At 35.9% G+C, this 14,993-nt stretch overlaps 3 protein-coding genes across 3 annotated transcripts; 1 reads left to right on the top strand and 2 right to left on the bottom strand.

The window, feature by feature from the left end:
- Positions 1-580: 580 nt before the first annotated feature.
- Positions 581-991, top strand: LOC123223491. The gene has a single exon (XM_044646651.1). It carries the CDS (start codon positions 581-583, stop codon positions 989-991), a length of 411 nt encoding a protein of 136 aa, XP_044502586.1.
- Positions 992-1,846: 855 nt separating this feature from the next.
- LOC123222757 (inactive TPR repeat-containing thioredoxin TTL3-like) lies at positions 1,847-5,940 on the bottom strand. Its single transcript, XM_044645698.1, has 7 exons — positions 4,680-5,940; positions 3,710-3,905; positions 3,440-3,621; positions 3,019-3,352; positions 2,706-2,910; positions 2,521-2,627; positions 1,847-2,192 (listed from the first exon to the last, which is right to left on the bottom strand). The coding sequence occupies exons 1-7, from the start codon at positions 5,576-5,578 to the stop codon at positions 2,040-2,042; spliced, it is 2,076 nt and encodes a 691-aa protein (XP_044501633.1). The 5' UTR covers positions 5,579-5,940; the 3' UTR covers positions 1,847-2,039.
- A 3,994-nt stretch (positions 5,941-9,934) lies between these two features.
- Positions 9,935-13,703, bottom strand: LOC123223821 (ketol-acid reductoisomerase, chloroplastic). The gene is made up of 10 exons (XM_044647216.1): positions 13,357-13,703; positions 13,172-13,264; positions 12,816-12,881; positions 12,534-12,674; positions 11,870-12,097; positions 11,659-11,776; positions 11,427-11,566; positions 11,139-11,306; positions 10,854-11,009; positions 9,935-10,541 (listed from the first exon to the last, which is right to left on the bottom strand). Exons 1-10 carry the CDS (start codon positions 13,642-13,644, stop codon positions 10,173-10,175), a joined length of 1,767 nt encoding a protein of 588 aa, XP_044503151.1. The 5' UTR covers positions 13,645-13,703; the 3' UTR covers positions 9,935-10,172.
- Positions 13,704-14,993: the final 1,290 nt, after the last annotated feature.

Here is a 14,993-nt window from a genome sequence, read left to right as displayed (position 1 = left end):
CTTATATTTATTCTAACGGGGATGAGAGGGAAAAATATGGGAAAATTTTCCCATGAGGATAAGGAAAAGAGGGGAGAAATTTTTTTTGCGAGGAGAAAACAAGAATTTCTCTTCATTGTCGTGTCAAGGACATGGCAAAAATGGAAAAAGTTTTCCCTACAAGTATGAAGATAAAAAATAAAATATTCAATCTTTATTCAACCCATTGGTATCTTTAGTATTTAGACAACTATGTTCACTGTCATTAAGGAAAATTGTCTTAAGCTACTCCTTCAAATGTCAACACACACACACGCAGAGAGACATGGGCTAGTCAGTGAACTAGTTGGTGGGTGTTTAGCCTCTTGATTGAATGCAATAGCGAACATTATTTCAAATATTTGTATTTGAACCATATGCATTTCGAATATCACAAATTAATTTGGACAAAAGCTTATTGACAAGTAGGAGGAGATTGGACGAATATCACAAAGCAACAAATGCTTGTTTTCACCACTAATTTTGTCAGTCTAAAATTGAAATTATTATATAAATAAGTCCCTTGTATCTCTTAGCACAAATACGAAAATTAAGTCATCCCATGGCAGAGAAGGAAGGAGGCATTGTGAAGAAAGGGCATGAAGAAGGCCTGAAAATGGCAGTCTCTCTTCTTCAAGAATTTGAACTCCCGGGAGGTCTTCTCCCCCTGGCCAACATAATCGAAGTTGGGTATGTGAAAGAAACTGGGTACATGTGGATCGTGCAACAAAATAAAGTCGAGCACGAGTTCAAGATGATAACGAAACTTGTGAGTTATGATAGTGAAATAAATGGGTACATTGAGAAGAAGAAGATAAAGAAGCTCAAGGGAGTGAAGGCCAAAGAGCTCATGCTGTGGCCTCCTGTTGGTGAAATCAAAGTCGATGATCCACCAACCGGCAAGATTCACTTCAAAAGTCTCGCCGGGATCACCAAGACTTTCCCTGTTGAAGCATTTGACATTGGCCAGTAGTTAATTTATCAATAATTGTCCTTGTTATTAATGTTTGTGTTTGCATGTTATGATGATGGATGAGTAGGCCAATATATATATAAATACCAGGCTTTCTCTTACAAGGTTTCTTTGAAATCATCCTTGTTTATATTGATAATAACAACTAATTTGTCTAATAAGATTTGGTTAACTAAAATATATGCACGACTGGTGATTGGCACCATCACCAAAATTTGAAAAAAAAATAGTTTTGAGATTTCAAGGAGAATCAAAGTATCAAACACAACAGAACGGTCATATTTACCAGTCAAAACAAAAATTTCTGGAGCTTAATTTACACTTTAAGTAAATTTTTTCCTTGAAATTAATCTCTACTATTTTGGTACAAAATGCATCTGGGCAAAGTCGATGCAAGCGAAAAGAAATTATTGTTAGGAGAATTATAGTAGAGCCTAACAGAAGAAAGAAAACTCAGCTGGGTGAAAACGAATACTGAGGCAGAAAAAGGTGCAAAAGTTTCAGGGATAAAAAAAGAACATCAATAATTCACCCTCTCTTTAATTTTCAGTACAATCCAGTGGACACCCAACGATTCTGCAGTGTCACCAACCGGGCAGATCACATCTCCCATCTCTCTCTATCAACAACACATTAAAACTAGGAAGAATGGATGTCATAATTTAATTGTACTGTTTTTCAGCTTTTCTTCGGACACTAAAACAAAACTAGCATCATATGTAACCAAAAGTTTGTTCTAAAGAAAGGTGAAGGAAAAGCGAGAGAGAGCTAATAATGGATATCAAGTTGAAGGATTAAAGCAGAAAGCATGCAAATATATATATATATATAGGAAAGAATAAATAAATTCAAATGTGAACTAAAAGAGCTATTTTCTCACTGAGATTTTCATTGACTTGAAAACTCCTGAAACAATTGCAAGGCTGATTATGTTACAGGTAAAATTGACAGTCCTAGTATGAATATTGAATTGCTAAATAAATTCTTTGGAAAATTACTGTTGGCTGTGGGGGCTTGAGCCATCACAAAACATGAATGAATATGTATTCTATAGAATATAACTTCTCACTGATTCCTCCAAGATTTGATGGCTTGGGCAGATCATCTCCTTCAGCTTATCCCCATTCTTGTAAATCTTAAAAGTTGGAATGGCTCTTATTCCCTCAGCTTTTGCTATTGCCAAGCTCTCCTCGACATCCACCTTCAATAAGTCAAAAAAACCAAAACAATTTATTAGTCATGTCTATTTTAGATAACATCCATATTTGAATTATTTTGGTAAAAAACATTTCATTTTATTCTTTTGTTAAGAACATAGAATCCTCATTTATTCGAGTCCTACACAAATAAAATCAGAACTCTGTTCAAAAAGTTGATTTCATAGGCCAAGGCAAAATAAGCGGGAAAGAAACTGAAAATTATTAAGAATTTGATGAAAATAATGCAATCAAAATCATTAAGGAAAGATTTAGGATTAAGAGTATCGATCCAGTCAACCATGGGCAAGTGAAGGGCAATAAATTACCTACCTTAAAAAAGTGCACTGAGGGATATCGGATGCAGAGTGTATTTACAAATGGGGATATTTCTTCACATTTTTCACTGGACTCTACTTTGAAATGAACAATGGAAACACCTGAAACCGGATAGCAAAGTTGAGATATGCTGAATAGCAGAAGAGAAAAGACAAACAAGTAACACCGTGTCATCTCACCAGGTGATGATATGGCAGCTTTAAATTTTTCTAGGCTTAAAACCTCTTCCACCTCACCACCCAATTTCATAGTATTTGTGAACTCCCTGCTAGATTTCCTCAATGCAATTTGTGCAAGGTGCAGAGATTCAGTAACCTCATTGTCTCCGGGAAGTTCTTTCCTCAAAGCCTCATAATCTCTGACAGCTTCTGACCACTGCCCAAGCTACAAAGCCAACAACAAAAGATGCAAAAATCAATTCAAGATTTGCAAAGAACACATGCTATGCAAAACACACAAATAAACTAACATAAAAAGAAAAAGTCTATTCACCTTTCCATTTGAGACAGCCCTGAGATGAAGAACTTTTGTGTAATTTGGCTGTATTTTTAGGGCTTCATTGCAGTCCTCTATGGATTTTTCATAAAACCCAAGCTTGGACCAACAAACTGCTCTATTACAATAAAGAACAGAGTTGCAACTATCATATTTAAGGCCTTCCCCATAAGCCGAGCAGGCTTCTGCATATCTTCCAGAACTGAAAAGATCATTACCACGAGTACGTGCCATTACCACCATTTTCACATTCTTTAACACTGTTGCAATATCTGAATCACTGCTATCAATAAGCACAGCCTTCTCTGCTGCTGAAACTGCATTCTCAAATCTGCACCACATCTATCATCTATTCTCACCTACCCCAAATAAAAAGGGAAAACAAAATGGATTTGATTTTTCATAGTTCAGAGTTCACCTTCCTAGTGCCACCTCGACCTGTGCTTGTACACAGAGTACATAAGCTTCTGCAGCCATACCAAAGAACTTGGCTTGTGATGCAGGGGGATAATGTTCAAATCTAGGTATGTTTGACAGGCAAATATCTGCATCTTCAATTCGGTGGAGTTTCAACAGGGCCTCAGCTTTGCAAGCAACAATCTGGAAATTTCATTCTAAAATGTTCAGGCAATCTGAAATGTAGTTCTATATCAGTCAGAAGAAGAAAAGGACAGGAAAGTAGTTACACCTGAGGAGAGGAGTCTACTCCAATTGCCATGGCTGCATCAGCTTCCCTGACAACACTCTTCCAATCGTCAATCTTCCTGCCATCTGCACATCGATTTAGATGCTTCTCAAATGATTGCAACTTATGCAACTCAGCAGGATCCGGGCGTTGCCCAGGGAAAAAGAGGTGATGTTTGACACTCTCAACCTGACCCAATCTGAAAAAGCAACCCATTTAAAATTGTTGCTTCAAGAAAATTAATGCTTAAACAGTGAAAAACAAGATGTTCATAAAAAACACATCAACCAAAAATTGAGAGAAGCATGAAGAATAATTAAATGACTATAGAAAATTGAATTATACCATATCAAGCACAACTAGAAAACCTATGACATTCTTAAAGTTCAATGCAAAAAGACAGGTTAGATTACAGAACAAAAATGATAACAAGATTTTCTTTGAACAGCACTTGAATATCAAGACGATTGATGTGAGACCACAAGGAAAATTATAAAGTTGAATCAATCACATAGCAAAGTAAAATGAACCGTACATTTCAACCACTTATATCCAAGAAACCAACCAGATCAGATCAACCCATTCAACACTCCTATAAATGATAGGTACTGTTGACAACTCTAGACAGCTGGCAACTCAAGGACCAAATCAATCTAAACGAGCAAAAACAGAAAGAAACAAGACCAGTCAGTGGGAAAATAAAAACATAAGATCAAATATCCTACATCACCAAAACAAAAAAGAAAATTCACCAATGGAAGATAACACAGAAGCTGATCCTAAAGCCAGACCAAACAGATGCCAACATCAGAATGCGCGCAATAGAAGGCCACGGAAACAGATCCAATCCATGGCGAAACCAATTGAAAACGCAAAATTAAACCAAAAAAAAGGCATTTAGAACAGTTTCCAAGAAAACAAAACAAAGCATTACACAGGAAAGGAATAACAAGCAAGATAGCAACAAACTCACCTAAGATACAGAGAACCCAGCCTCTGGTGAGCTCTCATATAAGCAGGGTCCAATCTCACAGCCTCCTCACACTCTGAAACAGCCTCACCCAACCTCCCTATCGCCGTCAAAGCCGCAGCGCGGTTACTCCTATAGGCGGCGTTTTCAGGCGAAATAGATATGGCCTTATCGTACAACTTCAAAGCCTCAACAAAATTACCCTTTTTGTACATCTCATTTCCCGCCCTCTTCACCTCCTCTGCATCCGCGACATTACCTAATTTCGCGTTGTTATTATTATTATTGTTATTGCCATTGCTATAACCACGCACTATGCTGCCGTGTCCATAGTTTCCCATGCCCGTGCCCAACGTGTCAGTTCTGTTGGAAACGCGACATGCCATGCCAGTTTTAATGGTCTTCCCAGATGGACAAATGTTGCCACTGGGGAGCACGCTTGCGGCGTTGGGATTTATAGAAACTGAATGTGCTCCATTTCCGTTATACATACTGCCACTGCTGCTCGCTGTACTGAAACTCGAACCAGAATAGATTAATGGTGGACCGGCGGAGACTGATCTCCGGTGACCCGGTTTCAGATTACGTGGAGCTGGGCCGGACCCAGGTGGACCCGAGAGCTCACCGGAGTTATTTTTTGTTTTGTTTTTAGGCAATTGAGGAGTGGTATTGCTTTTGGCCGAGGCTGAACCAGAGGAGATGGAGCTGCTGGTTGATGTGGTGACACCATTGGCGTTAGTAACTGATCCACGGGTTAACAAAGGTGAAACGGGTGAACCCAGATCGAGTTCTTTGAAATCTGGCTTGTTGTTGTCGTCGTTGAAGGTGAGTGAGTCAGCGAATCGGTTAGTTAAAGAATCAAAGTTTATATCTTGTAAGAATTTCTTTGAATGTGACATCATAAATTAAACAGACACTGGTTTAGTTTGGTTTTTCTCTACGATAATACTGTAAAACGAGAAGAAAAAGAAGAGAGAGCTCGTTAAGAAAACAACACGAAGGAAAGATAGAAAAGAGAGATGGGGATCTCGTGATATAAAAGGAGGAAGCAAAGAATGAATGCGAATGATACCAAGTGTTTAAGGGGGAGAGAGAAAATGAGCTTTTAATTTTCTTCCTTAATAGTGATCTTCTTCACTGCTACTCCCAGTTTACCTGCTTCTTCACGAGCAGCACTAATCTAACCTAAGCTAAGCTTTGCCCCCCACTCTGTCTTTCCTTTACGGCATTCTATCTCATCTCTCATCCAAAATTATATTAAAATTTGATGCTTATGTATGGGAGTCCAGTCCAGTCCAGTCCACTTCGCCGTCTCCTGGGGGCGCCGCAGTCATTTAATTGAACCCAAGTGCTGCTCAGGAAACTAAAACCAATTTTCCATTTATTCTTAAATCCAACGTCATTAATAAATTTCCTTTTAAGCAATTTTACTTATTTATTTATTAATCCTATTACGGAAGTCTAAGCTGCACTAACACCGTTTTGCACGTTCCATTTACCAAACTACCCTTTTTGTTTATATTATTAAATTTATTACTTTAATATATGAGTTTCATTATTTCCTTTCCGTTTCCTAGGATTTTTCAAGGATACATAACCAAACTATTAATTAAGTACTTTGGGATTATTAAAATTAACCCAATATTATCTAGGGTTAAATTTTAGATTCAACTTACTTTAGATAACATAATCTATGTGACCCACTATTGGATAACTATACAATAATAACTCATATAAATGAAGAATAATTTTAGATCAAATGACTAAGATGGGACCAAAAATTTATTTTATTCTTTATATTTTCTGCATTTATTTATTTGTTCCACTGCCTTTTATGATAAAAATTTATTTTATTCTTTATAGGCAATAATAAATCAAATAAATTTCTGAATTATTGCAGCCACTTTAGTGGCTAGAAAAGTGAAAAGTAACAAATCATGGAACAGCTCTTTCCTTGTGTAAAGCCAACCCGCATTCTATCCTTGGTAACTAAAATGATTGTGTCGTATTACTAACTGTTATCATTTTATGGCCAAAAAACCGATTCCCATGTTGCATTTTTAGATTGTTTTAGTTAATTACTAAAAGGCCAATGGACTTATTCCCACTTAAAGTAGGTTGTATTCTCGAGTTTTTATTTTTTAATTGTAAAAATCTTATTTACTTACTTATAGACGATTAAAATTAATAAAAACTTAATCTCTTAAAATTTTATCTCAATTCCTCATAAATTTTAAAAACTAACAATTTTCTCTCGTAGGTTATCACATTTTTTTTTCCTAAGGCTTAGTTTTAATATCTGGTCACTCTTTCCAGTGTTATTATCGGTCATTTCTCCCTTCCAATGATTCCCTTCCTCTAACGGTTTATCTCGATGAGACGCCAACGTCGTGCAACATCATTTAGAAAGATGAATCGTCTTTCTAGATGACAAAGACAAGATCGATCGTTGATCTCGTCTTCATCTTGGAAGACAAAAGACAAGACAACTCGTCTTCCCAGAGGAAGACGAGATATCGTGTTCATCATTTTCCCAAATGACATCGCACAACGTCAAAGTCTCGGTGAGACAAACCATGGGAGGAAGGGGAATCGTTGGGAGGGAGAGGAATCGTTGGGAGAGAGAGATGACTGACAATGACACTGGAGAGAGTAACCGAATATTGAAACTAAACTCTAGTGGGGGAATGTAATTTTTTCAAACTTTGTTTAGGGGAGAAAATATTAATTTTTTAAATTTAGAGGGGAAAATTGGATAAAATTTTAGTTTATTTTTAATATTATATATAAAATGATAATTTTACCTTTAAAATTAACAGACTTAATAGTCTATGAGTTAATAAATGAGATTTTCAAAGTTAAGTAATGGAAACTTGGGAATGTAGCATACTTTGGGTAGGAATAAGTCCTTTGGCCTTGTTAAAAATTCAAACACCTATGTGTGAGTTATTAAAATTATTAGAACTATTATTTCGACTTTAAAGGTTAACAAAATTGATGAAACATTACAATTTTTAAATAAAGATTTGAGTTCAAGCCTAACTTATCTGGTGCAGTAGTTATGGTCACTGTATCTCATGTTTACCCATCCATTTAGCAGCACTTTAGGATGACATAGCCTTAAAGTAAAGTAAAGGGCGAGGTTCAAACAAGAAAAAGCTTACGGTGGATACCTAGGCACCTCGAGACGAGGAAGGCTGTAGTAAGTGATGAAATGCTTTAGGGAGTTGAAAATAAGCGTAGATCCAAACATTCTCGAATAGGTTAACCTTTCGAACTACTGTTGAATCCATGGGTGGGCAAGAGACAACCTGGTGAACTGAAACATCTTAGTAGCCAGAGGAAAAGAAAGCAAAAGCGATTCTTATAGTAGTGACGAGCGAAATGGGAGCAGTTAAACTGTGAAACATTGATTTATCTGGTACAGTGGTTACGGTTACTGTATCTAAGATTTATTTATCCAATAAATACAAACAAGGTCCTGATTATCAAAAAAAATTATCAAAACCAGCTAATATTATTCATTTTTTTCTCTAATTTTAGAAAACTAATAATTTTTTCAATATTAAACTTTGAAATATTATATTTTCTTTCTTTAGGATTTTTTTTCCCTCTCCCTTATCTGGCATTGTCTCCAATTGACTTCTCTCTCTCTCCTTTTCTAACATCAAGTCCCCGACAAAAACAACTTGATTAATTCTGTTAATTTTAACTTTAATGTTAATTTGATAATACATCAAATCTTGAATAGGAATAAGGCCTTAGGCCTCATTTTATTTATACTTCTCTCACTGACATTGGTGAACCACGGCCGGCAATACTTTCTGAGTTTATAAATTTGTGCGGAACTGTTTACTGGGGACCTTTAGTGTTGAAATGAACTTGGAAAGTCTCTGTGTTTTGTCAGCATTTGTCCATGAAGTTGAACGAAACGACACCACTCTTTATCTTTTTTGTGCCAAATACCAACCAATAATATATTCAATGGATGAACTTAAACTATTAATTCAAATGAAGAATCAAATGGTTTAGAAACTTGATTTCTTATGGAATTTGGGATGCAGACCTGAAAATCGAAAAGCAAATGAGAAGAGTAATGGAGAATGATCGAATCTGGTGGAGAGAGACTGTCCATGGCGGGCACATGCCGTCCATGTGATTCAAATGATTGCGATGAAGTTTGAGTGCATTGATGTGTAAGTTTATTCCTAAACAATCACTGCCCAGAATAGTGGGCTTCACAAGCAATCCCAAACAAATTAGCATCATGCCTATACAAGTTATTTGGAACTTAGCCATAATTTGTAATAATAATATTGCGTCACAGATTCTTTCGAATGACAATTTCAGATGGGTTCAGGTTAACAATTTGATTTCAGTGTGTAATTGATAACAATTAGAGGATGGATTTAACAGAAGAACAAACAATCAAATCAGATCAGAAAAATTTCCAGGGCACCCAGATGATTAGTAGGCTTTCCAGGACAAAACTTCACAATACGGAAGGCACTATTGAAGGCAGTAGCTAATCAGGCAGTTTCTGTTGCCATTGATGCTGGAGGATTTGACTTGCAGTTTTATTCGAGCAGTGGGTTTACAGGTGAGTGTGGATCTGAACTACACCATGGAATTACTGCTGATGTTTATGGAGTGAGCAGTGATGGGGTACAGGATGGGGCGAAGAAGGATATATCATGATGCAAAGAGAGATTGCTGCTAAGGCAGGCCTTTGCGGTATAGCTATGGAAGCCTCTTACTCCACTGCATAAAATTATTTGAGTCGAAAATCAAAAGTCAGGAGCCTTCTATTTCAATTCCTGTATATATTTAGGCTTTTACTCTTTGTACATGTTGCCTCTTGCCTGTATTTGTCTTGTAGTCTTCTACAGCCAAGTTTTGGCTGTTCAGAATATTAGAAGAAACTTATGTACCTGAAATGAATCTGTCAAACTGTCACTGTATATGTTGTTGCGGTTTCTTTCTAGTCTTTGGTTCAAAGTCCTGGTTGGCGTATTCTTCAGCTCCATTTTCAACTAAATTTTAAAGAATTTTGCGTCATGTAAATCCCCGTTAGTTTGTTTATATCAGTCAAGTATTTTTCATTCTTCTCTTTCCGAAAAGTAATCTGTCTGCCAACTTCATTCTCATTATACTGCAACAAGCTTCAACATACGGGCTGCAAGGAGGGGGTAAAAGAAATGAAAAACCCAAAAGGCAAGTCTTCTCTGAAGATGATTTACCCATTCAAATGCACAAACTTAAACAGAAATGCCCTCTACTAAGGACTTATATTACCCCAAACATAAAAAGCATTTCCACGTCTCATTCAACATCAAACTCATACATAATAGTGTCCCACAAAAATAGAATAACACTCAACCAAGCAATCTAGATAGATAAAAATACGACTACATCTCACAGATAATGATCCTGCCTCTCGCCTATCCCTATAGAGCGAATTTGTTGGCCACTTCAAGCTGAAGCTTTCTCCAAGATCTAATTGCTAGATTGACGCAACTCTGGACGCACAAAATCTGCATCTGGTGGGACTGAGATGTCAACAGTTGGTCTCAGTTGAGCACAGACTTCAATGGCTCCATGCACTGGATCTGAAAGGAAGTTGCTGATGAGATCTCGGTTAATGGGGGCACCACTATCCACAGCCACCAAAGCCTGCTGTGTGAGGATGTAATCAAAACGAGGGGCCCATTTCCTTGATCCGAGCCGAGCTGTTGTGGAGCAGTTATCCACCATAAATGAAACTCCACGAGCATGCATAAATGGGTTCAATGAATCTACAGACTCAATCACACTTTCATTGATGATCTCTGAGTATGAGTGCCCTTTCTTCCTCAAGATTTCAATCTGGAAAATTCAAATCCAGAAGCAGGATATCACCATTCAAAATGAAGTATCTCAATCTACAAACCTCGTAATCCCAAGCAGCCAATTTGAAATTTTCAAAATACAGAATTCCCGAGACACCAGTTTAATTGTAGCCATTCGAGATTAATAGTATTTATAATTTGAAAACAATGTCAAAATTTTAAATTAATCTCTTTTTTCAAGAGAGCATTCCCAAGATTATTCCATGAAAAAGGGTATTTAGCCATTATATTACCGATCAAGTAGCCTAACAATATTACAAATCACTCTATGGGAAGGGAATCCTCATACCTGGGCCATCATTAAAGCCACATATACACCTGCAGTAAAGGGGTACAATGGGCCTAAGTCACCAGCTGGCCTTGCTGATCGGACTCGCTCACCAACTTTCCACATGCGCGTCTGATCAATTTTTCCCATTGGGAATGCTGGTAGACCCTCCTTTTCCTGTCAAACAGAAGCATAACCAAAAATAAAAATTTAATAGAACATTTTATATCTACTTAAAACCAATTGAAAGATTAGAGTTGACAATTATTTCAAACTGATCCAAGTTGTAGTATGGTAAGAACTTACATAAAACCTACGCCCAGCCAAGACAACACTGCGAATCTCACTACAACTTGCTACATCTTCATAGCACTCATACAAGATGTCCATGCAAGGATAATATGAGGCACTATAAGCAGTCTCAAAATCCTTTTTTCCCTCTTCAGACAGGGAGTTGTAAACAGCCAACATACCCTGTTAACAGAAGATAGATAATTGGAAACGGTTACACTATGGAAGACACCATCAAAGCAAAGAAACAACTGTTTGTATGTGTGCAGGGAAAACATATTCTACAATGTTATCTCAAGCTACCTGAGTTGAGATGGTTTTTGATATAATTCCTGTTATGCACTCAACAGTGTTATTGTAAGCCTGATCTTCACTCATTCCATTTTCAGTGTACCTTCTGAACAACGATTCCACAATTCCATGAACAGCACCAAGTAAAATGCCTATAACCCATAATGAAACAAATGTCAGAAATAAACAATTAAGTTTAGTTTACCATTAAAAAAAAAAAAAGAGGTCTAGAAGAAGTATGCACCCCGCTCCCCAAAGATGTCACTCCTGTACTCCTGCTCCAAAGTGGTAGCAAATGTGAAAGGAGAACCCAGGGCAACTGACCATCCCAGAGCAACATCAGTGGCTCTACCATTAATATCCTGCAAACATGAATTCAGAACCAAATGGTCTGTTATACAAAATTGCTTACATGGGCACAAACACTGCAATCCCATGAGTGATGGAGAGCAAACCTGGTGGACTGCAAAACTGGAATTAATTCCAGCACCGTTAATCTCTTTGCCTTGAACATAAAGTCTCCTCACAGACGGGCCCATTCCCTTGGGACACACAGCAATCACACTAATATCTTTTGGGAAATCAAGTCCCATTGACTGCAAATGCCCAAGAAGAAATCCATGGGAAAGTCCAAGGATGCTGTTTGGCTTCATGTGGGAAAAGATTTTCTCATAGTTGTCTGCCTGTAACATAATATTAAATCAGATCCCCACAACAGAAAATAAATGACAGAACATAACACCATCATGAGCAGAATAGTAGAATCTTTCAAGAATAGGAAAACAAAGTTCTTTTAGTTCTGCTAAAATAAGGAGAGGAGGCAAGTATAGAGTCTCAAAAGTTCTCTAGTTTCAGATAGAATTTCAATCATTTCATATAAAGAAACAAAACAAATTGGCTGTAAAACCAGCCAAAGAAACTAAGCATGTTACAAAAAAAAAAGAAGCTATCTTTGCTAAATTGCTATTACCACCCCCATTGTCTCGGTAATTTCAATATGTACATGTGTATGCACCATGATAACCAATATGGAAACAGGAAAACACCCAGGAAATGTTCAGTCCTATAAATCAAGTTCAGCCAACATTTTAACACAAATAAAAAGTATGCTAAACCAACCTGTGCAGCATCAGAAATCAACAGCAAAACAAGATCACTGCCAGATACAGTTTCCCATATATCACCTAAAGTTCCATTCTCTTCAGTAAAGCCAGCAGCACGAGCTTCAGCAAAAGAACGAGAGCCCTTCCTAAGCCCAATCTACAGAGTATAACGCAACCAAATGATATGATAAATGGATTCAGACAACAAAAATTGACTCAGACAGCACAGGGAGTTAATTAGCCAACAAACCAAAAACTAATGAATAATCCATCAAAGTAAAATGCAATTAGTGATCACCTTGACAACAATATCAGACTTTGCTTCTGCAAGGGAATCTCTTAAATTCTGAGCTTGAGCAGGTCCCTGGAAAGGAAATAAAAAGTAAGGAGGCTGTAATTAGCAGAATAAGATAGCCACAATCAATCATCTAGAGGGAAGATATTTCGGTTGTATTATTTTACAATACATTTTCAAAATTTATATATTCATCAATCATCCTATAGACTCAGTGTTTTCTATAACTATAGGTGAGTTACTAGTACTTGACAAGGTTCCAGCATTCACCACACTAATTTAATGTAAATCCTCAAAAAAAAGAAAGCGTCTTCCGAGTAATAAGCTGATTAACAAAGAAAAAAAGTTCAAAATGAGACCTGAGAACCCCAACCAATGACGCCAATCTGCTTAATTCCCTTGAATGCATCGGGCAGTAACTTGAACAAATCCCTTCCTCCTCTCACAATGTACTAAAAAGTTAAAATATTCCATAAATTAATATCATTTATCAAATCTCAAAGCACAATCATAAAACTAAATAAAACTGAAAGAGTTATTATACCTCATCATGGCCGGCGAGAGAGATTTTCTCTTTCTTGAAGACAGAGGTCTCAAAATCGAGAGAGGTAGGAGTCTTAATCGTCGGCATCGACACCATGCGCGCACCAAGAGCTGACCCCGCACTGACACCATTTCCACCGGCTGTAGCTTTCATAGCTCTCAATGACTTAGAGGACGATGAGAGAAACCCTAGTTTGAGAGATGTAAAAACTGGTTTTAGGGTTTTAGATGAAGAGGTTGCAGGTATTGAGAGAGCAGGAGAGAAGGATGCTGAAGCTGCCGCCGCCATTCGTGACCACCAAGGAGAAGAAGAGGCAGGTACAAATAGACAATTGGAGAGGAGATAAAGGTAATTTTCTGAGAAATATTTATAGGGGAGTAGGGTTGGATTTTTCCCAAACTTGTTCGAATCAAAATGAGTAAATCTTAAATGGGCTCTGAGCCTGCAACTTTAAACTTGAGCTGCGTATCAAACTCGTAAATAAAAAATTTTGATATAGAATGATATTATTTTAACTAATATATATTAAAATAACGTTATTTTAATAAAAAATTAATTAAAATTCAAGTTCGAACTGAGTTCGAGCGTATTTGTAGAGAGCTCAATGCTCAAACTTTATTTTTATAAATCAAATTAAGTTTAAATTTGATTCGATTTGAATCTAACTATTGTATGCTTGAGGCTCGATTAGCCGCGGCATCTTGGTTTGTGATTGGTGGATTAGCGGTTGTATTACGCTATAAAATTCCTACAAATCTTTAACCAATCACCAAAATAATTATTAGTGTTGGAATATTATAATTCCCAGAAAATTATAAATTGACTTTTAAAGGCAGGAAAAAGGCTGAATTGATGTTATTTTAATTTCAGCAATTATATATATATTCTTTTTTTTAATATAATTTATGTATATAAATAATATGTCATTATATAATTAAATATTATTTTATTTTTAATTTAAAATTTTTAATTATTTAATAATATATAATTTATATACATAAATTATATATAAAAAATAAATACATATAATATTACTCTTTTAATTTATGTGTAAATTTTGTATATATATATATAATAATAGTCGACGAGGACCAAATACATCTACGACATCACATATGTTTACATAATTTAGTTATAACCATTCCCTCTTGCATAATATGGAAAATATCATCTCATCTTTATTCTAATTTCATTATCCATTACACAAAGTTCAAATAGATAGCATTCGTAGGGTGTAATCGAACATATTAATTTCCTATGTACTTTGAACAGTATTTCACAAATAGTGATTAAAATCAATTACATCAAATAAGATTAATTTTATGTTCAGTGAGTAACCACATAACTATTAAATTAGAGAAATCAAAATTTTAATTTTGATATATTACTAGAGAAAACTTGAATCTATATCCTCTTATACATAAAATATATTTTTTGTCATTTAAACTACTCTCTGCGAGAATTCTTTTTATTATTTATATAGGCCAAATGATTTTTCTCACCTAAAATTTGATAAAATAACAAATTTTCATCTTTTAAATTTAAAAAAATCAATTTTCGATTCATATGTTAAATTTATTAAAAAAATGTGTTAATTTTTTATAAAAATATTGAAAATACAAAAAAAAAAAACTCTG

Source organism: Mangifera indica, chromosome 8, assembly GCF_011075055.1.
Source record: "Mangifera indica cultivar Alphonso chromosome 8, CATAS_Mindica_2.1, whole genome shotgun sequence".
Classification (NCBI taxonomy): domain Eukaryota; kingdom Viridiplantae; phylum Streptophyta; class Magnoliopsida; order Sapindales; family Anacardiaceae; genus Mangifera; species Mangifera indica.
This window is presented reverse-complemented; position numbering and strand designations above follow the sequence as displayed.